Genomic DNA, 27118 nt, shown 5'->3' with positions numbered 1-27118 from the left:
TTTCATTAGTATTATAGAATATTGTTCTTTGGGAACTACTTCCCAAACCCCTTTATACCTTTCATACTCACTAAATTGCTTCTTACCTCACCACCAGCCTGCAATCTTTAAAGTCCTGTAGCATCCTGTCTTCCTACCACACCCTCCAGCATGGATTGTGGTGACTTTCCACCTAGCACAGTGCTGGCATCTAGTGTGCTCTTAATAAACAAATGTGGAGGGGCGCCTGGGTGGCTCAGTCGTTAAGTGTCTGCCTTCGGCTCAGGTCATGATCCCAGGGTCCTGGGATCGAGCCCCGCATCTGGCTCGCTGCTCCGCGGGAAGCCTGCTTCTGCCTCTCATACTCCCCTTGCTTGTGTTCCCTCTCTCGCTGTCTCTCTCTGTCAAATAAATAAATAAAAAATCTTAAAAAAAAAATAAACAAATGTGGAATGAGTCAGTAGTTGGGACTGCTATAGAGGATTCTCCCAGTGGAAAGGAGCAGGTGCTTTGTGATGCTTGCTGCCTGTTGCTTCCTCCAGTGTCTTCACCATATTTTAGATGATGAGATAATTGAGCTTCCTGAGCAGGGTGGAGGACCACAGCATCACAGTTTGTCTGATCCTTCATGACTTTTTTATAATGCTTACTCATCTTTGTGTACCAAGTAAGCAAATGATAAGGGAATAAATCTTAGAAAGTAGTAAAAGACCTGAGGGTATAGGCATTGCTATTCTAGCACTATGTATTTTTTACTTATGTTCTTAAGAACTTTTATTCAGCGAATGGAGCTTCATGTATATGCTGAGTAGTTTGGGTTGAAATTAAACTTGTGAGAACATATATAGTACCTAGAACAGTCTCATTTGAAATGTATGATGTACAGAAATGGAAATATTTTTATTCCTCTTACTGTTTTTATAGGAGGTTCGTAAAGTGAATGAAAGCATCAAGTATAACCACCCATTGAGAAAATGTGTTGATACTATACTTAAAAAGGTAATTAATCATACCCTCATCTTTTTTCTTTCGACATACACATTTTTAGAACAGAATATTGTAATAAAAATATGAGAACAGCCTATGACTGAGGTCTTCCCATCTCCTTTCCATTTTCATGGAAATATTAACCATAAACCAGTAGTAATCTGCACATAGAATTTGTTCAGTTGTTATTACAAGTTTGACATTTAATTATTGGCAGTATTTTTCATTGAAATGTGGATGTAGAGGTTATGTTAAATAATGTATAATCATTGCTATGATGCAGTGATGGAGATGGACCTTCACAGTTTCTAAGTGTCATTGAATGTGGTCCGTACAGACCTATCTCCTTAAAAAACTAGGGCCTCAATAATCTCTTTTACTCACTTCCTACATGTCAGTTTACGGTATATGAAGTACATCGTAAAATGAATGACCCTATGAGATATTTAACACAGACAAGAAACCATACAATTAAGGTTTTGCTGCATTGAGATTGAATTAGGGGTATTCATATACTTCTAAAATGATTATTCCTAAAATGAGCTGCTCGGTCGTTGTCTTTGCAACCATAGAACCACTGAACTATTTTTTTTTCCTCTATTTTAAATCTATTACTCTGATTATTAGCTAATGTTCCCTTCAGCTAAGATGATGGTCATGAGAATCAGTTCTCTAATCATTTCTCTTACATTGCTATCTTTTGAGACCTATTTGGGGAGGTTAAGTAACTTGCCCAAGTTCAGGTAAGTAAGGAATAACTAATAGGGCAGATGACTCCAAATCATGTATGTGTTTGTTTTTCTGTACCATGGCTTTTAAAAATTCAACATCTTGGATTTGTTGTGATTCTTCTTCATTTTTAGCTAGGAAAATAATTGACAGTTTTATCAGGTGCCTGCATAGCCTAATCCTCTCAAATACTAGTTGCTTCATGTAGGTTAGCTCCCTTCCCTACCACAGCTAGTATATCTGATCATAAAGGTTAATATTAATAGGGGTACAAAGGCACTCAGTACATCTAAAACATTTTGAAGAAAATGTCAGCAACTAAAAATCCAACTGTTTAGAGATGCCAATAAAGGAAGAAGATGTTTTTGAGAAAATTAGATACGCCCCAGAATGGAAGATTTTATAATAAAAATAAAATTTTAATTTTTTTGCAAATGAGATTTTTTAAAAAATTTACTTGTCCCTTTTAGTGCCCTACAGAGTATCAGGAAAAAATGGGTAGAAACATGGATGATTATGAAGATTTTGATGAAAAGCATAATACCTACCCAAGTGAAAAGAGTCTTGTAAAACTACATAAGCAGGTAACTTTATTAATAATAGCTTTTTTACTTACTGATTATTTTAGTTAGATTTATAATTACTGCCCACAAAAAGGGAATTTGGAGTGAATGTGTATTTGAAACTTTCTTTGATCCTGTGCATTATTCTTTGAAGTGTTTTAACTGTGTGTTTCTCAACGGGGTACTCTTGGTATTTGGGGAGGGAGAATTACTCACTGAGCCAAATTGTTACATATATCATAGAATATTAACATCCTTGGCCCAACCCAGCAAATGCCACTAACACTTCCCCACTGTTTGATAACCAAAGCATACTATCTAGCAGGAAGATGAAACACTATTGGATCAGAACACTGACAGATATAACCCCCATTCTCTTTTTTAGGTGATTTATTCAGTTCAGAGGCACCGTCGAACTCAAGTACAGTGGCGGATTCTTTTGGAGCAAGCGTTTTATCTAGAAGATGTAGCAAAAAATGAAACTAGTGCCACTCGTCAGTTTGTTCACACCTTTCAGTCACCAGAGCCAGAAAATAAATTTATCCAATATTTTTATAATCCTACAGTTGGTATGTAATTTGACATAAATTTCAAAATTTAGTGATGATTTTTCTAAAGGGAAAAAGTATATAATTTCACCAGTGCAGAGTTGAATTGTATTTGTACCATTTGATGTATACCATGTGGTAATATTATATATATGATAAACTTCCCCCTCCAAAACTATTTTACTGATCGTATAACAGATAATCTATCAGTTTCCACTGTTACTTCACAGTTAATCAAAATCCTATGCAAAAATATATGCAATACATCAGGCATATTATGTATTCATAATATCTACTTAAAATAATGAGAATTTTAAGCAGTTTTACATCACAAGCTTGGGTCCCTTCTTCAGTCGTGACATACTACTAAAACATTCCCCTAAAAAATCGTCTTTGATTATTTACATCTGTTGGTCTACTTACAAGACCGACACTAAGTAGTCATGATTATTTCATTCTCTTTAATGATTATTTATGACATTCTCGTCAAACGTTATCAGATTTAGTATGAAGAACTTAATGAAAACATGCCAAAGTGTCATCATATTAAAACTTCCATTTACCTTATTTATCTAAATAAACAATTATGTTCACTTGATTCTCTTTCTCATGTTTGGTCTTGAGTACAAAGACATATGGCCATAAAATATCTCGTAAAACTTCTTCAGCAGAGATCTTTTCTAATTTAATAGAAGAAATACTTGTTTTCATTCATTCAACAAATATTTGAGAATGTATTGCTATCTATTGTTGGGTGCTTGGTATATATCAATAAATGTAAAGACAAGTGCCTCGTTATGGAGTGAGAAAAATAGGCAATGTACATGTAAATGTTTGAAGAAGGTGCTGAGTACGTAGAAGTGGGAGTTCAGGGGAGAAGTCTGGTCTACAAGTATAAATCAGGGCATCATCAGTGTATGTGGGGGCCCTGGGTCAGAACAAAATCAACAAAGAAGTGATTGGGAGAGAGGAGACAAAGTCTGAGGACCAAGCCCGAGGCACTTCAGAAGGCGGACTTCAGCTTGATGCGGAGGTACCAGGAAAAGGCTAAAAGGGGAGTGGCCAGTGAAGGAGGAAGAAAAGCAGGATGGTAAGGTGTTTTGAGGAAAGGGATATGTAAAGTACCTTTCCAGATGTTGTAGATGGGTCTAGTGTCATGCACATGAAGCCTTGACCATTGGATTTCGGAGAAGTAAGGTGGAGGTTGAGGGGATAGGAAAGCCCAGTTGGAGTTTAAAAAGCATTAGAAGCAGGGAGAATAGAAACTCTCAAAATGTTATCCTTATAAAAGAGAGTAGAGAAAAGATGTAGTAGCTGAAGGAGGATGGCAGAGTCAAGACCAATTATAGCATGTAATTTGGGAATGATACCTTAGAGGAAATGTAATGAGAGAAGAAAATGGCTGGGATGATGTTCATGAGGAGGAGCGATGCACTGGGAAATAGTGAACAGTGCAGAGAGAATGCCCTTAGATTAGGAAGTAAGGCACAAATGTGCCTGAGCAAGTAAGAAGAGGTGGTGGTGGGAACTTGGGGAGGTTCCCTTCTGCCAGCGTCTTAGTGAAATGCTGAGAGTAAGTGTAGGGGAAGAAATTTTGGAGATTTGAAGAAAGAAAAAAAGGTACAAAATAGTTGCTAAGGAGAGAAGGCATGGGAGAAGATTGGTGAATAGTAGTAGGCTAGCCAGGCAGTGCTCAGGGTCCACCTGAAGCTGGGGATTAAAAATTTAGAGTGAGACCAGTCAGCCAAGGTGTGTGTCTCACTTCTGCAGCATATGGGTGGGTGCTCCGTGGGTGCAGGTTCAGAGCAACTGGAGAGTAGGATCTAGCCAGGCTGTGGTTTCTCTTAGCAAGGGCAGAGAAGCAAGAGAGGGCAAAGAAATTGGGATGTTGGAGAGTAAAGACCATGGAATCGGAGCTGGTGAAGAAAGCAATAGGATACCAGGGTGTTAAGTGGCAATACAAAGGTGGTAGAATGAATGGATCATTGGGTTCAGGTAAGGTCAGTCAGTGGAAATGGAATATTAGGTGAAGATATAGCTTGGAAACAGGGCCACTGTAATGAGATTAAAAGGAGTTATTGGCAGTAAGAGGTTTAGGGATGGCAGTGGGAATGAGTTGTGAAGGTGGGGTGGAGGATGAGATCACAGGAGGAAAGGAGGGCCAGGAAGTGAAAGGCCCTAGGGTACTGAAAAAAGGATCACCAGTGTGGATCTTGGACTCACCAGGAATTGTGCTGAGAGTAAGGTTGAAAGATTTAGAGTGTGAGCCAAGAGCTCAACACATCAGTGAATGAAGTGAAAATACAGCCTTTTCAATTTGGGCAGCTTTTTTTTTTTTTTTTTAACTTTTATTTTTTACCTAAAGTCAGACTTAACTGAAAGTTGCCAGAATAGTAGAAAGAATTCTTGTATATCCTTCACCCAGATTCTTCACATGTTAATGGCTTACCATATTCATTTGCTTTATCTTTCTCTCTGTATACGTATTTTTCCTTAATCTTTTCAGGATTGAATCCTGACGTGATGACTTTTTGCTCCTAAATGTTTCAGCGTATATTTTCTAAAAATAAAGACATTTTCCCATATAACCAAATAAAATGACCAAAATCAGGAAATGAACTTTGAAACAGAGCTGTTATCTATAGACCTTAATCAGATTTTGTAAATTGTCCCAAAATATTCTTTGTTAAAAATTCCAGATCATGCATTGCATTCGGGGTCATGTCCCCTTAGTTTCCTTTCATCTGGACCAATTTCTCAGCCTCTCTCTCTGTTTTATGACATTGATGTTTTCAGAGACTCTAGGCCTGTTTTTTATTGGGTGTCCCCGAATTTGAGTGTGACATTTCCTCATGTTGGATGCAGGTTTGCATTTTTGGTGGGAATACTGCCACAGTGATCCTGTGTTCTCGGTGCTCCGTGGCAGGAGGCACAGGATGTCAGTTTGTCCCGTTCCTGGTGATTATTTGGTGAGGAGGAGATCTGCCTGGTTCCTGCACTGCGAACTTACTCTTTTCCTCTTTGCAGTTATGTATCTTGTACAGAGATATTTTGGAACAATGTAAATACCCTGTTACTCCTGTATGGTTTTCCTAATCTCCTTTTTCTTTTATCTTCCAGAATGGTACTGGGAATGTCTCTTGCGACCATGGTTTTATAGGATACTTGCCGTGGTTTTGTCTGTCTTCTCTGTGATTGTTGTGTGGTCAGAATGCACATTCTTTAGTACTACACCTGTCTTATCCCTCTTTGCAGTCTTCATACAGCTGGCTGAAAAAACTTACAATTACATTTATATCGAGGTCAGTTTATTTTGTATCTGTCATAAACGTGTGTCAGTTCATAGAATAGCTGTCAACTGTTGTTTTTTTCTTTATATATTCTAGTAATGAGGAGAGCATTAAAGTGCCCCGCAGTGTTACTATTCAGATTTTCAAAAATGAGCTTCATCCATTTGCCCAGACTCTAAAAACTAAGAGCTGTGTTTGAGGAGAGATGACAAGGTGCCAAATAGTACAGAATTCTTTTACAAGAATACGTTGAGCCTGTTTATGCCAGTGAAGGCACAGAACTTAAAGAGTCTTCATGTGGAGAGTTGCCAAGGGAGTGGGAGAACGGGCTCACTTCAGGAGGTAGATTTGAAACCCACGGACAGGATGTTGAACTGGTTAAGATGTAGATTTTTTTCCCATAAATTCATTTGCGTAGATGGTTAAGAAAAACTGTTCCCATGTTTAAATTTTAGAACGTCAGTAAATGTTAGCCGGAAATAAAGGATGATGCTCACGAACGTATGCAAAGTGCTCAGGTCTGTTCTTCTTCAACTGGTTTTGCTTGTTTTTCAGATTGCTTGCTTCCTTTCCATCTTCTTTCTCAGCATCTGTGTTTACTCTACTGTGTTCAGGATCCGTGTGTTCAACTACTATTACTTGGCCTCACATCACCAGACTGATGCTTACAGCCTTCTATTCAGTGGCATGTGAGTAGAAGGGTGTTTACAAACACGGGACTGCCTCCACTGCGTGCATTCTATGGATCTCTCATTTACTGCTTGTCCTTTATGGGTGTTCCACTCACCCCCGTATTTATGTGAGCTCACTGATCAGGTTTAAGCATGAGTTAGACGTTTGATTGCTAGCTGAATCCTGCTTGAAGTTTAAGGTTACAGTAGGTTTACTAGGTTAGGGAGGCAAAGAAAGAGCCTGGATTTACAGTTCAGAGATTCAATAAATAGGTGAGTAAATACTAGGGCCATTTGAGAGTTTAGAGGCTAAGTCGGACCTAGAGAGTTCTGAGATTCCATGGCATCAGACTGCATCGTGAAGGGCTTAAGAAAACAAACAAGAAGAATCTTTGCTAAGAGATTTAGCAAGAGTTTAGAGCGACAGCTCTAGCTTGGGCTATTATTTGTCCCTATTGTTAAATTGTCATATTGGGTATTTAGAAGGGGTGGACTTAGGGAAGTTCACAGAGGAATCCATATCTGAGCATCTTTAAGACTTTTTTCTTTTGCCAGTTTTCCTCCAAATAATTGTAGAGTCATAGGAAGTTGTGAGTGTAGTACAAAGAGTCCTATTAACCTTCACCCAGCTTCCCCGAATGGAGACGTTTTATATAGCTGTTGTATAGTATCAAAACCAGGAATTATACATTGATATATTACTGTTAATTAGATGATAGACTTATTTAGTTCTCACCATTTTTATCCTTAATTTGTGCATGTGTGTGTGTGTGTGTATGTGTGTGTGTGGATTCATGTAACCACCACTACAATCAAGATACGGAATTGTTCGATCACACAAAATAACCCCTCATGTTTCCTCTTTGTATTCGCATCCTCCCTTCATTTCCCTCTCCCCGTATCCTCCAACTCTAGTTCTGTGAGGGTCTCTTTTGAGCTGGACAGAACTGAGCTTAGGCAGTTCTTTATACCTGAACTTGTCAGAGTGACATACTTCGATACAACTTCAGGTTTTATGTAGTGAGTACAGCTCCCCTTGAGGATATTGCCATCCTTGCCATACTGAGACAGATTACACAGATGGTAGACTTGGAAAAAGTGCATACACAGGCACTCCACAAATTCTTAGGCTAAAGCAGTGGCAAACACCACCAAAGCAGGCAGCCTGAGGCTGGAGTTTTGCCCTGTAGGTGTTGATGTTTTAGGGAGATGCAATTAATAGGATTTTCAGAATGTCTCTCAAGTAAGGACAGTTCATATTAAGAATTCAAGATAAATGTAATACAAATAGATGAAAACAATAAAATGCATTTGCTACCATATTTTTTACATATTCTGTTTATAAATGTTTATTACAGGTTATTTTGCCGTTTGACTCCTCCTTTATGTCTTAATTTCTTGGGTTTGACACATATGGATTCATCCATCTCTCACCAGAATACACAGCCAACTGCTTATACATCTGTAAGTATGGTTGGAGCACAGTTTTTTTAGATTCATTGTCTCTCTGAGATGTATTATTGTGGGATTTCTTTTAATGCCAGCAGAAAAGTTCTGTAGTGTTATTAGGATCTTTTTTTTTTTTTGATATCAAACTTTCTTTTAAAGGTTGTGTATGTAATTTGTAATTACTAATGACTGGATAAGAATTATTTCGCTCTCTTTTACTGTAAAAAAAGTTTTTTGGTTCACATAGGTTGTGCAGCTGAGCAATATCAATAGACCTCATTATTAGCTTTTATATTTATAATCTTCATGGACACGATAATTTTCAGTAATATTTATAAAATATTAATTTTCTTGAAAGCCTTAATAAATAAGCAAATTCAGACATAATTGACATATAACATTGTATTAGTTTAAGGTGTACAACACAACGATTTGATGTATGTATATATCTTGAAATGACTGCCACAGTATCTTTATTAACATCCATCACTTCACATACTTAAAAGTTTTTTTTCCTTGTGATGAGAACTTAAAAATGAATCCATTTAGTGCTTTATTTCTACTTTTCAAAAAGTCCAAATTTGTTAATATGGTTGGTTATGAGTGAATTTTCCAATGGTGGAAAGGAACATAGAAAATATAGAACTGTACTAATTTAACTTTTTTTTTTTTTTTTTTTTTGCTCTTTAGATTATGGGTTCCATGAAAGTTTTATCCTTTATTGCAGATGGATTCTATATATATTATCCTATGTTGGTGGTAATTCTCTGCATTGCTACTTACTTTAGGTAAGAATCGTAACATCGATTATTTTTCCTCTAACTCTTGTCCAATCTGCTCTTTTAAATATTTACTGGTTAGGTTTTGGTTGTTTGTTTTATTGTGGCTTTGGGGGAGCTGGGGGTAGTTTAAAGGATTTGCTTAAGCGATGAGGTCAGGCTCTCCCTCTGAAGGTAGATTTCAGAAGAGAGAAGTACAATCATTCTTTTACAAGTATTTAGGCTACAAAGTGATAGGATTGATTACAGAATGTTAACTCTAAGTCCCAGCCTTCAACAATGACAGGCAGTGTAGCTTATAAAATACCCCCATGCCCATCTTTTATCCAGTAACATAAATAAGTCTTAGAGCTTTCCCCACAATCATTGCCAGGTTTCTAGAGGCCTCAGACCTTCGCCAGCACAAAACATCAGATGAGGAGCAATTGTAATTAGGCAGTACATTTAAGGCTGGAAAGGACACAGGCTACTGTTTTTTATAGGATTAGAAAAAAGTGATTGAATCTTTGCTAGGGTACCACTCGAAAGGAGGTAAAGATAGATGTGCTTGTCTTCTAGCACCTTGTCTTCCCTACTTGCACATGTCAGGTGCCCTCCTCCTGTACTAGGTCTGCGGTCTTCGCTAACTGCGTAAGTGCTCCGTGTCACACCAAAAAGACTGCTCTTAAAAAAATATTTATTTATTTTTAAAGATTTATTTACTTATTTATTTGCGAGAGAGGGCATGCAAGCATGTGTGAGTAGGGGAGGGGCAGAGGGAGAGGAGAGAGAGAATCCCAAGCAGACTCCACACAGGGTGGAGCCTGAGGCAGGACTCGATCCCACGACCCATGAGATCACAACCTGAACTGAATGAAACCAAGAGTCAGACACTTAACCAACTGAGCCACCCAGGTGCTCTTAAAAATATATTTATTGATGTTAATCAGTTTGTTTTTCTGATGAAAATGTCTCACCCAACCACTTTTCATTTAAATCTTCCAGTGCCATTATTATAGTTATTACAAATAATATATGTGTGTACTTATTAAGAAGGTATTGAATAAACACACAAGTATCGTTTGAAATAAATTCTCTCAAATGTTTTAAAACATTTCTTTTTACCGTCTCATAGGTAAAATAAAAGATTGTATTTTAAAATAAAACTGTAAATGTGAACTGATAGTAAATCTAACTTTCAAGTGTTTTTCTGAAGGTAGAAACAGTAGTAGGTTTGTGAAAATGTGTCATCGTTGTGAAAATGATGTAGTAAAGGAAGAGACCATACTTCGCATGTCCAAAACTTAGTTTTGGTTATATGCTTATTTATTTTAAAGGTTTATAAAACTATTAATGAAACATTAAGAGCTTGTAATGTGTGACTTAGGTCTTCACATGTTAGTAGTTACGTTTGCAGGATTAGCATCTCTTGCTACCAGTTGTTATATGGATCAAGGAATAGATGGGTGGGATAGTGCTTTATCAACTATAAAATCTTAAATATAAAGAATTACTATGTCTAAAAGGAAAATTATTCATTAAAGGTTTTGTTTTAGAGTTAAATGGGATAAACTTTGAGTGCCAGTTTGTCTTTTAGGAAAAGGCAGGCCAGATTCTTTAATTTTCAAATTATCTCTCAAAATAGATATTCTGTTATAGAGATGTATGAAGCAATGCCTTAGTGACATTTTAATGGTATATTGCTTCATAGGTCCATTTTCTTTTGAAATGCTGCCGTAATTAGTCAATTCCCGTGTTTTAGTTTTTTTTTTATTTATTTATTCATTTTTTTAGAGAGAGAGAGACAGAGCACTCACAGAGGGGGGTAGGGTGGAGAGAGAGGAGAGAGAATCTCAAGCAGACTCCCCGCTGAGTGTGGAGCCCAACAAAGGGCTCCATCCCACCACGCTGTGATCATGACCTGAGCTGAAATCATCAAGAGTCAGTTGGATGCTTAACCTACTGAGCCACCCAGGCGCCCTACTAATTCCCATGTTACTAACAACGCAGCCATCCCCAGAGTTAATATTCAGACTTAACTGCCTAGAGAGTGTAAGGCTGTTTCCTGACACTTTAGAGAAAGCTATGACCTTCCCAGAAACAAGGATCTAGTTTGGGGCTTCTCGTCCTAGGGTATTGTATTCCCATAAGGACATGAAAATAGTAAGGGAATTATTTAAAGTCACTGAATTAACATGACCATCTACCCAAAACCCCAGTTTTGCTCAATGGTAAATGGTATATTAAAGCAAGGAGATATATTATGATTTTTTACACATCATCAGATTTACACAGTCAGATTTTTTGCATATCGGTCATGTAAAATGGAAGACCTTCACTTTCTTGTAGCTGTTCTACTATTTTTCTTTCCTCCCAGCGCACATACGCCTGAATCCCCCCCCAACACACACCCATTCATTCCCCGCTTTCTCCTTCTTCCTCTCTCCCCTCTTGCTCCATGTATGTGTTCAGGCTTATGCCATTAGAAGTACATCAGTGAAAAAGTCTGAAAACTAAGGCAATAAAAAGAGCTTGGTCTTTGTTTTGTCTTGGATTTAAATCTCAGCTCTAAAACTTCTAAATGATGATTAGCAAAGTATTTAACCCCTTGAGCCTCTGTTTCCTTATCTATAAAGTGATTATTTCTTAGGATTACAGTAAGAATAAAATGAGAGAGTAACTGTAAATTGGCTGAGGTATATGGTAGGATCTTAACAAATATTAATCCTGCCTATCCATCCATTGCTTCTTTCCTTGTGTATCATATTTTCAGAGTATTCTTGTCCTATACAATAGTGAGGTTTAAATAAGTAAATACCAAATAAGATAAAATAATAGCCCTCAAGATATCGTAATAAATTCAGAGTGTATAATTAAAGCTATTTAAGTGGAATTGACTAGCTCTCAGGTTATTAAAAAAATTGAACATGAAAATCAATTTGCATAATTAAGATTTTCTAAATCAGGTTATCTTATACTTGGGAATACTGGTTGTGTGTGTATTTTCAGCATTAGAATTGTTTGACTATAAGAAAAGAATAAATTGCATTTGTATTGCAGCCACTGTTTTGTATTATGTAATAATTTTCTGAAGGAATACCTTCAGAAAACCTAATGGCCCAACTCAATTTATTTTTGTAAGAAATCTGGGTATAATGAATACCGTGTCAGTGGAGTACTGGCTATATAAACTTCTTAGGAAGAGAAATACGTCCTTCTTAAAGAAAGACAAGTATAACTACATAGCTTGCTGTGATAACTAATAATAAAACATAGGCTTCTTTGGGGTGACAATACTAAAGAACAGTTTACCTAAACATTTACAATGAGAAATAATGCTTGTCTTTTCTAAATCTACTTTTATTAGTTTGGGAACTCGTTGTTTGAATCTACTTGGTTTCCAGCAGTTCATGGGAGATAATGATATGACATCAGACTTGGTTGATGAAGGAAAAGAGTTAATCAGACGAGGTAAGATTTGTCTTTTAAAATAAATGAAAGTACTAAGACTCAAAATAGAAAATTAGTGTTTGTATAATTTGTAATTTTTAGTCTATCTTCAGAAATGAATGTTTTTGGGGCACCTGGGTGCCTCAGTTGATTAAACGTCTGCCTTCGGCTCAGGTCATGATCCTTGGGTCCTGGGATTGAGCCCCATATTGGGCTCCCTGTTCAACGGAAAGCCTGCTCCTCTCTCTCCCTCTGTTGCTCCCCCTGCTTGTGTGCGCTCTCTCTCTCTCTCTGTGTCAAATAAATAAATAAAATCTTGAAAAAAAAGAAATTAATGTTTTTTAGCTAAAAATCTACATACAACCTTCATAGCAAAAATAATTTGAAAACAAATGATGGTTTCATCCATCTTTAAGAAATACTGCAGCAGAAATTTAGTATGTCCTCAACTAAATAATGCTCTTGGATGACGTTGGAGTCATTTTCGTGTTTTTCTGGAAACAGATTTGCCAAGCTCAGTACAACTACCAAATTCATGCGTTGAAAGAATCATCAGTTTAATACCGCACAGGAAATCATTCAAGCCAAGGCTGGTTTTGAGAATACCATGATCATTAACAACCTGTTAGAATACATGGCACCCTACTAGAATCTAATCCCAACACTGAATACATCAAATTTCCTGATGTTCAAGTGATGGTAGGGAAAAAAGAAAACAAAACTTGAGTGTGGGGACATTGATTCCTAGACATTCTCCCTACGTGGGTCTGGAGCTTTTGTGTGATCATTAGTTAAATATAAGCCAAAATATTTTGTGGCTCCAATAGAAGCTATTGTAGCCTTCCAATTCTCTTCTATGAAGGTGGGGTCTAGTTGATAAAATGGTTCTACTGCTTTTTACATTAATTAAATTTCATCTGGAGTATCATATTTCAGTCCTGGGTAAGATTTCAACAGTAGAACTGATAAGTTAGAGGTATTTAGAGAAGGACAGCCAGAACTATGAGACTGTAGAGTGTATCTTATGAAAAAAAAATACTGAGTATATAGCCTGAAAAGAATAAGGGAAAGGACTTTTATGCAGGAAGAAGTATCAACTTAATTTAGAAGATAAGGCAAAGAAAAAGAAGTTACCAACAAATTTGAGATCACCATGAGGAAGAACTTATTCCTCTAAAACTATTTAGGGAAGGCCTAAAGGTCATCTCCAACAAAAATACAGAAGGTATTTTCCTTGGACTTAGGTGACCTCTTAGGTTCTTTCCAACAATAACCTATTACTTTTGACTTTGTAGTAATTTAAAGGAAATTGGTCATAGCCTGATACCTTTACTTCAGTTACTCTACGTCTAATTAAACCATGTTATACCAAATTTGAGACCACTTTTCTGTCTCTAGAGAAGAGAAAAAGGCAAAGGCAAGAAGAAGGTGAAAATCGAAGAAGAGTAAGTATAGTACTTATTAATTTGCTTAACCTAATCATAAGAATTTTACTGATTTAGAATTGGCTAAAGACCAAAGCACAGTGGGAAAATGACATAGGACACATTTTTTAAAAAAGGTAATTTTAATACTTTCAGGTGTACATGCTAAGTGTTTTGTCAGACCTGTTCTAAAAAGTCATTAGTATTAAATTACTTGTGTCCAGCATCTAGCAGTTTCTTGCCTAAGGTCAGTGCTCTGTGAATACTTAATGAAAGAATTAATAAATTCATGCAATCTTGTTATTAAAGTCATTTTGATTGCTTTAAAATTGTTATGCTTTTTGGTAATATGACATTAATTGTATTCCTCTTCAATTTTCTTCAGTCCTCTGTTTGCTGAGGCAAACTAAACTTCACCTAGAGAGTGAAAAAGCAGAAAATTAGAAAAATTTAGTCACGGTTACCACAAGTTTACAACACCTAGGTGTATCTATACTGGACAAATGAAGACTCAGAGGAGACATGATAGCTGTCTTCATATATGTTAGTGTGTGTCATGTAAAAGGAGACTTGTTCTTTATTTCAGAAGCCATAACTGGAACCAGAGAGTGGAAGTTACTGGAGATAGATTTCACCTCTCGGTGAAAACTTCTAACTTCCACAGTTTATCAAAATTGTGTTGGGCTGCTCACAATAGAAACTTCCATGTCATCTAATAAGAGAGCCAATGACATGGCTATTTTAGAATGAAACCCTGCACTGCAGGGGAGGTCGAATAAGGTGACCTCTAAGGTTCCTTTCAGTTCTAAGAATTGATTGAATAGCATACCACTTCATATGGTTTGACTACAGCTATCTAATCATGTTTGTATACAACTCTAATTTTGCTTTCGAAAGTGACTTTTCAGGTCTCTGATATTTGTAGTTTATTTATATAGGAGAAAATTTTGTTAACATCTCATGAATTATTAGGAGTTCTCACAACTTTTATGTGGTCAAGCTAAGCCTGTTGTAGCTATCATGTTGTTTTGACATTTTAGACAGAAGAATTGAAAAGGTTAATTATAGCAAGCAAAGATGTCTATAAATCTTCATTTGGAAGAAAGTTTGGAGACTGTATTAAAATCAGGTAGAGACAAGAAAAATTATTTTTGAAAATTTTCATGGTACTATGCTAATCATACTGATTATCTGGTGAATTTCTGATGAAAATAACTAAATTCTCTTACTCTATACATACAGTCTGTTGACACTGATGAATACTTTCTGCCTATGAGTTCCTTTGTTACATATTCATTTGTGTTTCTGACTTAGGAATGGAAAGAACGTTATGGACACAGTAGAGAAGATTCCACTAGAAACAGAAATATTCATGTTGACTCGAAAGAGTCAAGCATCTCAGATCTTAGTACCACCCGATGTAAGTCGTTTATTTTCTAGTTCCCTTAGAAGTTGTTTTCTTATGCTTGCTTGCATAGAGACTGAGAATTAAGACAGCCATTCAAAAATGCTTTAGAGAACTGTAGAGGTGGTTCTGCAGTGTCTTTCCTTTTTCACACCTCAGTGTATAGAAGGAAAGGGAACCTCAAGTATGCATTCTGATAAGAGATGGAGAATTGGGACAACGCATGAAGAGTTGTAATCATACTACCCTAAATAATATCAGTACTTATCCCAGGCGTGTTGTAGGCAGGTGTTGATTTCTACTATTTACCTAGATGTTGTTCTTTACTTTTCTGTTAGTAGATGTAGGCAATTCACTCATTTTTATAACCGTTGCCTGACTGACCCATATGTCAGATACTTTCCCAGGTATACAGGGATATAGAGAAGTTAATTTCCTGTCCTTGGGATGCCAATTAATTTTGTGAGGGACTGATACCAAGTAGAAAACATTTGCCAGTGGGTTGAGTTAGGATACCTCCCCACATCCTTGACCCTGCCATCTGCCCCTGGGAAGGTGGCAAGAAACCTGTTTTTGCCAGGACTCTGACCAGAGTAGATGGTAGAGGAGGTTTGTCTTTGGGGGAGATGCAGGAATGCTGAGAGAGTAGAAGGGGACACTCCTGATGCTGAGGGAGCTCAGCTCAGGGGATAGAAAAAGAGTTCTTTATTGGGAAAGGATTTCTGTGATAAAATAATAGTAACTGAGCATTTGGAAATGAATGGTACTTAGCCAGGTGAAGGTGTTTTAGGCAGAAAGATGAATGAGTGACTGAAGAGTACCTTTGGGAGAATGCAAGTTTGTTTCTGTGACAAGATCCTAAAGTATGAGGAGCCTGATAAGAGGTAAGGCTGCAGAGACAGTTGGGAAGCAGGTATTACCATGCTCAGAAGTGAAGACTTTCTCTCAAGTGAAGATTTCAGTCAGGAAAGGAGCATGCTCAGATTTTTGGTTTCAAAAGATAAATTTGAACATAAAGCATGATTTCCGGGGAAGTGGGACACAGAAACCAATTTAATGTCTGTGTTGGTAATGCGATCAAGAAATGAGGGCCTGGGCGCCTGGGTGGCTCAGTTGGTTAAGTGACTGCCTTCGGCTCAGGTCATGATCCTGGAGTCCCGGGATCGAGTCCCACGTCGGACTCCCTGTTCAGCAGGGAGTCTGCCTCTCTCTCTGACCCTCCCCCCTCTCATGCTCTCTATCTCATTCTCTCTCTCAAATAAATAAATAAAATCTTTAAAAAAAAAAAAAAAGAAATGAGGGCCTAAAATAAGCAGTGATCCTGGGGATGAGGAGGAAAGGATGTGTTTGAATGATATTTAGGGTAGAAGATATGGGAGAGAGCTAAAGGTTTAGTTAAAGCTAGGAAAGAGGGGCGCCTGGGTGGCTCAGCCGGTTAAGCGTCCGTCTTCGGGCTCAGGTCATGATCCCAGGGTCGGGCTCTCTGTTCAGCGGGGAGCCTGCTTCTCCCTCTCCCTCTCTGCCTCTCTCTCTCTCAAATAAATAAAATCTTCAAAAAAAAAAAAAGAGCTAGGAAAAAGAGAGGGGATTCTACAAAGATTTGGAAGCTTGCTTACCGCGGAGTAGGAGTTGACATGGTAGAAAGATGTGGGAGTGTGGGAGAGTGTTCAAGAGAAGAGGAAATACAACGCCTTAGGATAATGACTTGAGGAGAACCTGGAATGTGGGAGGCAACCAATATTTGCTGAATGAATGAGAGAAAAGATGAAGGGCAGAGTCCAAGATGACAAAAGCGTAAGATACGATCGAATTAGCTTACCTTAAGTTTTCAAAAAGAGCTATATCATAAAGTTCTTTTGAAGCTATTGGACTGCTCAGAAGAACATTGTGAAAATTTAGGTTGTTTATGAAGAAAACCCACCCCATCCACATAGAGAGAAGGGAGAGTTAGTGCAGTAGATCTGTACTGACCAGGATGGTCTGCATTACCCACATGTGGCCACTGAGCATTGGCAATGTGGCTGGTGCCCCATGTTTAAATGATAATATATCAGATATATTGAACTAGATTAAGTCTGTTAAAATTAATTTCACCTGTTCCTTTTTACTTTTTTCATGTCGCTACTAGAAAATTTAAAAGTAAATACCAGGCTTGCATTTTGTTTCTGGTGGATTTAGCTACCCTAAACTCTTGTCTCCTGGGAAAAAGACTCAGGCCTTTCTTGAAGACCTGGAGTTGAGTACGCCTTAAAGAAAATTCTAGCCAAGAACTGAGATACAGCAGCCCCTGGATTCACTGTGAAACCAGTTGAAACTTGATAATGAACAATTTCATAGTTCAATCAAGTAGTTATCTTTTCTTACTATTGTCTTCACAATCAAAATTCAGATCCTTTATAATCTTGACTTTTTTTCGTGAGTCTAGAGACGGTAACCCATAAAGACAACAGAAAAGTAGACATATTTTTTTTTCCTTCCTTTACAGCAGCATCTAAATACACCAGGGCCAATAACAGGACTGAAAGGGACCGAATAGAACTCCTCCAAGATGTAGAACCTTTGGATTTTAATGCAGAAACATTCACTGATGATCCTCTTGAATCTAAATCAGAAAGGTAAGCTCTGGCTGGGTCATTTTGGCTTCAGCATTCTGAAATTTTGATAACATAACAACTTGATGAGATAAACATAAGGAAAATGTTCATCTTCACTGCTAATAACCATATTAATCAACCTTTGGTAACTTTTTATACCTGCTAATGCTTTTATATTTTAAAAATTATAGCATCCAGTGGTGCTGGATAGCTGAAATTGCTATCTCCATAAACTACTAGTGGTATTCTAAATAAGAAAGAAAAATTGAAATTGATAGTAAGGATCTTAACAATGTTTATATGCCTATTTCTAATGATCCCATTTATGAAATTAATCATATTTAGCAACGGCTACATAGCCGTGACTGGGTGTCAGACACTATTCTAAGCACATTACTGACAGTACTGTATTTTATGGTTGTCAGTCCAATTGGATTTGAATCCAGAGAGGCTTAGTAACTTACCCAGAGTAACACAGCTTGCAAATGGCAAAGTCAGGCATTCAAAACCCAGGACTCTGGCAGTCGAGTCATGCTTTTAGCCACTGTGCTCTGGGAAAATAATTAAACAGAAGCAAAATATCATCTGCATGACGGTATTTGCTACAGTATTGCCTGTAAACAGCAGAAACCCTGGGATATTCTATTTCTGTTGAATAATCAAGAGTGGTTATTAAATCTTCAGTTCCATGATGTGTTCACATCTCCCTATCCCTTTCTTTTTATATCTCTCACCCTGTCATACGTGTATTCTAGGCTCTAAAAAAGCTGTTGATTAATTTATAATTAAGTAAACCCCCTTGGGATATCATCTTTGTAAGTTTCTGCTTTCAGCTACTGAATAGATTTTACAAATGATGCTTACAAATTATGTAGCCGCTTCCTTTTAATGTGTCCTTGTTTTTCTCTCCTCCTTTGTTATTTTTGATGCCTCAGATCATTTCTTTATCCACCTTTCAGGTATCAGCCTGGTGGACGATACCTCTCAATGTCTCAAACCGGAATATTTGATGATGTGTAAAGTCTGAAAGAATTTATGGAACAACTAACCAAGATCAACACATCAGTCCAGTCTTTATGAACATATGTGTGCCCCAGAATTTATACTGTACTCGTAGTGAAAAGTGTCAGGACAAAAAAAGGCACTGAAAGTTACTCACATCTTAGTAATAATAGTTTATTGCCCATTGAATAGAGTGTCATCTTTTTTATTACACACCATTCCTGAAGTGTCTGCCTTAAAAGTACCAGTGTCGTGGAAGGATTCAGTTCATGAGAAAGATCCGTATATGTTGAGAACAGGTAGTTCGGTTTGTTTCAGATTCATTTTTTTCGGGAAAGTTGTTTTAAAGATCCAAGAAAGCCATACGTCATAACTAAATAACATCATACGGTTTTATTATTGTGATTTACGTTTTTGCTGTTTTTAAAGAATATGTTAATCCTGTATTTCTCAACGAGATGGAGACCTCAAATAATAATAATGGTATTTACAGAACCCACGTCTTAAAACAAGGCTTACTTACCAGACATAACTGAATGTAGAAAGCTCTTTTTCAACTCTGTATGCAAATTAGTGAAGTTTTTGCATGTATAATTAAGATTATACTTCAACTGATAGTGTTAGTATCTTTGGCATGTGTACTATAATTGGGTGATGTATTATTCTTTCAGTCTTTGCTAGTAACTGGAAATTACATTATGCTTTTGGTATTACTTTGTAAAAGATTTTCATTTCAGGGAGAAATGTTCACCTTTATCATTCAGCATATTGATTTAAGTATTGATCATTCCACTCAAAGAGAATCTGAAGCATTAATGGGAAATAGTGGGTGGTTGTTGTTTTGTTTTGTTTTTAATAACCAAAGAGTCCCACAAAATTCTCTAATTTTTAAAGGTGCGTATTGATGCTTTGTGGAAAATAACATTTGGTTATTTAAAGGTAAAATGTGAATCCACTTACTATTATTATTAACACTTAAATTGTGGTTTATGTGTAATAATTTTGTTAAACATGCTTATTATTTTAAAAAAGCATTTTTAAACTTTTGTGTTTAAGCCAAAGTTGGGTATATTTGCAATCATCCATGTTTTATTGCACAGTGAATATTGCACAGTCGAACACAACATGCTTACAGAGAGTTTTTCATGTCCCTGAAATGTTTACAACTCAGAGAATCCCTGCTGTGGATTCATCCAGTGGTGACTCTTTGTGAGCTTGCCACAACAGTCTCAGTTTAACACCTGCTATTCCGTGTAATTTTTAATAGTGTTCGCTTTCACTCTGAAGTATCCCAGGTTGAAAATGAATTATATGATCACCCTAACGATATGATTGTATGTTTCTTGAAGGTAATCTTCCCTTGACTCATAATTTTAAATTTTTTATTTTGCTTTTTACTTAGTATTATCATGTAAATTTTAAGAGACAGATCCATGCAGATACTGAAAGGAATAGTGTATCATCCTAATTATCTGATTTTGTTCAATTTTATGATATTTGAGGTTAGGTCCCTTTTAAAATAATTATAAACGGATAAAATTTATTCTCAGTCAAAGGTTATACAGGCTGCCCCTTTGAGAATACACACACAGCCTTTCACTCTAAAGTGTGGTTAGAGAGCTATAGGCCAGAAGCAGAGATCATTTGGTACTATTTGTAATTTCATGATTGACCATTGAATATCTCGGGCAAATTATGTAACCTTTCAGTGCCTCAATTTCTTCATTCGTGAAATGAAGATGATACTTGCTATTTACCTACTGATCTACCTCACAAAACTATTGTGAGGGTATATTGAGTTGATGTTGATATGCTGGAGTTTAAAAAACAAAACAAAATAAATTGTTTCCTGTGCTACTTTTCCTAGTGGTACTTGAAGGTGTTAAACGGAGAAACGATCAGCCCAGTTTCTTACAATTACAGAGAAGCTTTTAAGTCCCCAAAGCAAAAACTGTTTTTGGACTAATTTATCTAAAGTGCTTTGAAAATAGTATTGTTGTATATTTGGTCTTTGGGTTTACCTTGGAATATTTTCCTTAAGTATAATGTTTCTCATCAGGTTTTGTCATGAAACCCAGATGCTGTAGAAGAAATAGAAGCAGAAAAAGAGATTATCCAGTCACTTTTGTAACTTATAATGCCCTAAAATAAATTGATAGGAATATGTAGGGGAATGTACTACTTTCCTTTATAATAATTGAAGTGTATGTAATACTTACTTCACAAATAACCTAGCTTCCTTTGTGACTTCTGAGTTATTTCCAAAATAACTTTTGGTTGTTTAAGTCTAGAGTGTTCAACTTTTTAAGCAGAATTTATCTTACAGGATTTTATATATGATCATATAGGAAGGTTACCTGGCTGGAAAATTTGAGTTCATAAGGTAATGATTTAACCCTTGAAGAATAAAGAGTTTATTGGTGGGGGGAACTAAGTTAATATTTGTTAAGCCACCTTGTGTAAAAAAAGGTGGAGTAAGAACAGAAGTTTTCTGTTTGGGGAAGCTTATTAAAATGTAATGACCTCTACTGCAAAACATTACTACTAAATTCATACACTATAAATGCAAAGTAATTTCCTGAAGAATTACTTCTGATAATTAGCTTGTGATGTCTTTCTTATGTAATAATAGATATCTGGTTAAATTTTCTAAATTATTTTTCTAAATAATCATTAGGATAAGGATATCCAGTAAGCCAGTAATTCAAAACAACCACTGCAGAAAGTAATCACCTGTAAGTTGCCAATTAACTTTTGTTACTACATCAGTAACTTGTTCTTATCAGTGGAGCTTTTTTATAAAAATCATTATTAAAATAAGAAGTAAGGTATAAGCCTAATTATTAAAATTTGCTCTCTTACCAAATGAATCAAGGGCTTTCGAGTACTTTCAATACACAAGAGGTCCTCATTTCACAAGAGTGGTAAGAGCTAAATCAAAACATTCAAAGGTTTTCCATTTATAAAAAATAGATCAGAAAATTGGACAATCCATGCCATCAAAAATAAATACTGTGAATTGATTTGTTTTTGGACTCTACTGTTTATTAGAATATCCGTTCTTAAATTTACACTGGTTGTGTACCCAAATGAAATTAAAAGTGGATAGGAAGTCAATTTGTGGGATTTTTTTTAAGTACACTTCAGTGTATGGATGAAAGAATTTCATTTATGTACAGTAACAAACCTCATTTTTTAATCTTGTAATAGAGTCAGGGAACATTCTTGATGGTGTGTTGATTACCATCTTAAAGGAAAGTAAACTCTCCATATAATTCACACTGTTCAGTAATGTGAGTTTTGTACTTGTGATTTGAGTGGACCATGCCTGAAAATCACAAGGATAAGTATGTTTGCACTAGAGGCAAAACATGTCCCTGAAAAATCTTAACATACTTGAATCTCCAAAATGTAATGGATCATATTGCATTAAATTCTAAATGTTAAGGAGTAAATGGATTTTCTTTTCTTCCTTCCTCATTGTTTTAGATCCTCCTTCCTTTCTGAAGCCTGTCTTTACAGTATGACTTTTAACGTGCTGACAGATTTTTTTTGTTTTGTGTACACAGCTGTTTCTGATGATCAGTACACTCAAAAGGAACTAGTTCTGATTTCACATCCCACTACTTGAATAGCAGTATTGCACCTAAAGTAGTGAAACAGATTTTTCTAGACAACTAAGCAACATCTGAATGTAAATGTGATGTATGCTGGCTTGGTGTCTTGTCTTTAGGTCACTAAAGAGGGCACTTCGTTAAAATGAATTACTCTCAGTGTCATGTTTTGGCGTAAAAATGGATTTCCAAAAACAGTGATTGTTCAAAACAAAACAGAAAAGCAGAAAGATTAAGAAACTTGAGATACCTTTTTATGAAAAGGAATTCATAAATACCCTACATTGTCAAAGTTTTCATTAGGAGAGGTTAGAACAATACAAGAAAGAGGGTTACAGGAGGCCTTCTAAAATATGAATTCCCTCCATGTAGGGTTCTTTTTCCCAATGGACTTTTTCCTGCTCAGAGAGCTAGAAGACCAAGCCGTGTCATCCCCTATCCCAACTCCTGCAGACTAGGCCCTATGAATCATCTTGCCCAGCAGAGCAGGCCCTAGCCCTACCCCATCCTTAATCCCATCAATGGGGACATAACCTCACATCTAATTCCTTTCACACTCAGCCTGGTCCTCCTAAAATTTCATTATCATTGTCAAAAGATTTGTCCATTGAGGTTGATTGAAGCCTTGCTATAATTTTTAATTTGTTAATGAAGCAAGAATATTGGCACGTTCCTCTTCTCATTGATATCCTAAAAGACATTTGTTTTTAACATACTCCCTGGAGAGAATTAACTTTTTTCTCCTGAAAATCTTTTCTTTAGTGGGTATCTTGATCTCAAATCATTTTATAAAAGGAGTTTTTTTTTCTTCTTCTGTATTTAGTGCAAAAGAGTAGAAAGAGTGGTTTACTATGGCAGACATATGTAGGGTAAAGTCATAATTTATTAATCTGACTGCACAACACCATTTTGAGTCAATATTACTGATATAAATCATATCAACCTAGTCACTTAGAGCTGAATTTCTCAAAAGAATGCTGGCTAGCATCTTCCCTATTTAGTACACCAAGTTGTAGGGGAGAGACTTGTATTTATTTTATTAAAAGCAATCCAATGGATTTATTTTTGTCCATACTTTGAAAACAGCTTGAAGGATTTTTCTCATTTTAGAAGGTAGAAAACATGTGGACATGTCTTTTAAATTACTGTAATCTAATAAATATTTATAAATTATAGTATTGAAAAAAGAGCTCTAATATTGATGTTGTTATTTTCTGGTATTTAATTTCTGTAAAATGTTTCTGTAACTAATTGTAGTGCTTTTAAGCAGTTTAAAAATCGTTCTCACATAAGTTCTGCCCACATCGTGTTTCCTTAGGGCAATATTCCAAAGTTCAGTAGTCCAGTGTGAATTTGAAATATTCCTTCCCCCCTTCAGTGTCTTTTTATATATACCACTACCCAAGCAAAGTATACCAAAAGCCTAATTTCTCTGTTGCATTAGTAAAGTACTTGTTATTTATCTAATTCAGTGGATTAGGTGAAATAGAAGATAAGTCTTTTCAAATGTGCATCTGATCATAATTTTTCTAAATGTTCATTATGTTCATCTTTGCTGCATGATGCCAAATTTATCTTTAATCAGCCATTACTACCTGATATGTAATGACAAATGTTTTCGTATCTGACCAATGGGTTGTAGATTTAACTATTTTTCTCTGCAGATTCTCACTACATTTTCAAATATGTATTTGGAAAAAGCTGCAAAGTGCTACCTATAAGTAAGTTAGCATCTTTGGCCTTATCTATGCATAATGTTCTCTCGGTTTGGTTTTGACAAACTCGTGGATTTGCAATTGCTTTGTAGTATTTTAACTTATTGTGATGTAATGAATTTTTTGAAATGTTTATTTGACTAGCTATTAAAATAGAGGAAATTATGTGGCTTTGCATGAAATAAAGTACATTTCTACAAGTTCCTAAGAATTTTGCTGATTATGTGTTTCATTTCATTCCATCTTTGAGATTAAACTCCTAAGGAGCCTGAAGCTTTCTTTGTTCCTTACAAATATATTACCACTAATATTATATTACATTAGTAACATTACATTACAAACAAAATATTTTAAGATAAATACGTGTACTTTAGGTTCTACATTACTTTATCCAGTGTTTATAATTAAAACAAGTAATTGTTACAAAAATTAGAAATCGATGAAATTTAAAGCAGGAAAACAATAAAATCAGCAAAACCAAAAGCTGGGTGCTTAAAAATATCAATAAAATTGATTAAATCCTAACCAGGCTAAGAAAACAGAGTTGCTTTCCTTTATACCAAAAACAACAATTGAAGTTTGAAATTAAAAACACAATACCATTTATATTAGTCCTAGCTAATGCAATTTAAGGCAAGAAAAGGAAATAAAAGATAACACAGATTTGGAAGGAAGAATTAAAACTGTCTTTGTTAGCAGATGATGTGATTGTCTCTGTAGAAAATCTAAAGGAATTGACCAAAAAACCTCTTGGAATACATGATTATACTAAAGTTGCAGGATACAAGATTAATATACAAAAGTCAATCACTTTCCCATATAACCAATGGACAAGTGAAATTTGAAATTAAAAACACAATACCATTTATATTAGCACCTCCAACAGTGAAATACTTAGGTATAAACTTAACTATATATATGATCTATCGATCTATCTATACATATATATGTATAAAATGTATTACAAAACTGATGAAAGAAATTAAAGAACCGAATAAATGGAGAGATTCTATGTTCACAGAAAGACTCAACACTGTCAAGATATCAGTTCTTCCCAACTTGATCTATAGAGTCAATGCAATCCCAATCAAAATTCCAATAAGTTATTTTGTGGATATTGACAAACATTCCAACGTTTATATGGCAAAGCCAAAGACCCAGAAGAGCTAATACAATATTGAGGGAGAATAACAAAGAGAATTGACACTTCAAATCTTACTATACAACTGCATAATCAAAACATTGTGAGATTGACAAGAGTAGACAGATCACTGAAACAGAATAGAAAGCCCAGAAATAGACCCACACATAGTCAATTGATCTTTGACAAAGGAACAAAGGCAATTCAATGGAGAAAGGATAGTCTTTTCAACAAATGATGCTTGAACAACTGAACAGCCACATGCCAAAAGGGAAAAAAAAAAAAAAAAGGAATCTAGACACTGCTCACTACACCTTTCATAAAAATTAACTTAAAATGAATCATAAACCTGAAACTATAACACAAAACTATAAAACTTCTAGATGATAACAGAAAAATAGGTGACTTTGGGCTTGGGAATGAGTATATATCACACAAAAATGTGTTTATGTGGACAAGAAGACATATAAGAAGAATGTTCATAACAGCATTATTCATAATAGCCTCAACCACAAACAGTTCAATAAACAATAGATTTATTTATCCAACATGATGGATATATACATGAAAAACTAAATGAAAATGAATTAGTTGCAGCTATGCAACAACATAGATGAAGCAGTCAATAAAAATAGTCTTTGAGGAAGCCCAGACAGTGGCTTTACTAGACAGACTTTTGTTGCTGTTGTTTTTCATTTTATTTTATTATTATTTTTAATTATTAACATATAATATATTACTTGTTTCAGGGGTACAGGTCTGTGATTCGTTAGTCTTACACAACACACAGTGCTCATCACAACACATACCCTCAACAATGTCCATCACCCAGTCTCCCCAGCCCCCAGCCCCTCTCCCCTCCAGCAACCCTCAGTTTGTTTCCTGAGATTAAGAGTCTTATGGTTTGAGGAGGGGGAAAGATGGCGGAGGAGTAGGGGACCCTATTTCAACTGGTCCCCGGAATTGAGCTGGATATCTACCAGACCACTCTGAGCACCCACGAAACCAGCCTGAGATGTAAGAAGATCTGGATCTCTACAAACAGAATATCGCAGGCAGTTGGTTTTGCCGTACGAAGGGGAGAGCCGTGATCCTGCGGGCAGATATCGGAGGATAAACGGCAGTGGGAGGGTGCCTGGCCGTGGGGATCCTACACCGCCGGTGAGTGACAGCCTCACGCGCTGCCGACAGGGCACAGACTCGCAGACCGGTAGCATTGGGAAAGAACGTTAGGGCAGCCCCCGGGGTGGAGGACCAGACCGCGGGGTTGCGCGCACGCGAACTGCAGCCTCCGAGACGGAAACCCGGTGCGCAGTGTCCCGCCGGTGAACTGCAACCCCCGGGGGTGGAAACCCCAAGCGGCGGAGTCATGCGAGTGAACTGGGAGCAGCTGGCGGTTTTAGAAGCACAAAGGGCAGAGACGTGCCCCGACCTGGAGGCAGGACTGGGAGCGATAGGGAGGGGCGCACAAACCAGGACGCTGCAGTTTATAGCAGCAGGAAGAGAAACGGAGATGGTGTGGCCTGGAGAGCTCACTGAAGAACAGACTGCGGTCTCTCTGCTCTGAGGCAGAGGGTTGGAAATGGTCTCTTCTGCTCTGACTCGTGGAAGAGACGCGGAAAGCCACCAGGGAAAGGTGCCAGAGAACAAAAACCCCAAAGACTGATTCCCACTGAGCCCATCCCCCACCACAGGGGTGCAGGGCAACTCCGCCCAAACAGGGTTGCCTGAGTAACAGTGCGGCAGGCCCCTCCCCCAGAAGACAGGCTGGGAAAACAAGAGGCCAGCAACCCTAAGGT

At 36.7% G+C, this 27118-nt stretch overlaps 1 protein-coding gene, 1 long non-coding RNA gene and 1 pseudogene across 6 annotated transcripts in view; all 3 read left to right on the top strand.

The window, feature by feature from the left end:
- The window catches only part of LMBRD2 (LMBR1 domain containing 2), a 44709-nt gene extending 20320 nt beyond the window's left edge, over positions 1–24389 (top strand). For 2 of the 5 annotated variants that reach the window (XM_081825995.1, XM_081825994.1), the window contains exons 7-18: positions 904–978; positions 2166–2279; positions 2644–2827; positions 5927–6108; positions 6652–6785; positions 8126–8231; positions 8907–9004; positions 12342–12445; positions 13823–13869; positions 15163–15268; positions 17739–17868; positions 18783–24389. In XM_081825995.1, coding sequence (XP_081682121.1) covers positions 904–978; positions 2166–2279; positions 2644–2827; positions 5927–6108; positions 6652–6785; positions 8126–8231; positions 8907–9004; positions 12342–12445; positions 13823–13869; positions 15163–15268; positions 17739–17868; positions 18783–18867 — 1365 coding nt within the window. In that variant the 3' untranslated portion in view covers positions 18868–24389. The remainder of the gene's footprint in view (positions 1–903; positions 979–2165; positions 2280–2643; positions 2828–5926; positions 6109–6651; positions 6786–8125; positions 8232–8906; positions 9005–12341; positions 12446–13822; positions 13870–15162; positions 15269–17738; positions 17869–18782) is intronic. The other 3 variants (XM_081825998.1, XM_081825996.1, XM_081825997.1) reach the window with 3 other exon arrangements.
- Positions 2834–5162, top strand: LOC145722552 (uncharacterized). The gene is made up of 2 exons (XR_014146882.1): positions 2834–4832; positions 4898–5162. It is a non-coding gene; the product is annotated as an uncharacterized LOC145722552 (long non-coding RNA).
- LOC102748967 (UDP-glucuronosyltransferase 3A1-like) overlaps positions 22174–27118 on the top strand; it is an 18525-nt pseudogene continuing 13580 nt past the window's right edge.

The sequence above is a fragment of the Leptonychotes weddellii genome, chromosome 7, assembly GCF_054177405.1.
Source record: "Leptonychotes weddellii isolate Sample4059 chromosome 7, ASM5417740v2, whole genome shotgun sequence".
Classification (NCBI taxonomy): domain Eukaryota; kingdom Metazoa; phylum Chordata; class Mammalia; order Carnivora; family Phocidae; genus Leptonychotes; species Leptonychotes weddellii.
Note: the sequence above shows the minus strand (reverse complement) of the source record. Positions and strands in the feature narration are given on the sequence as shown.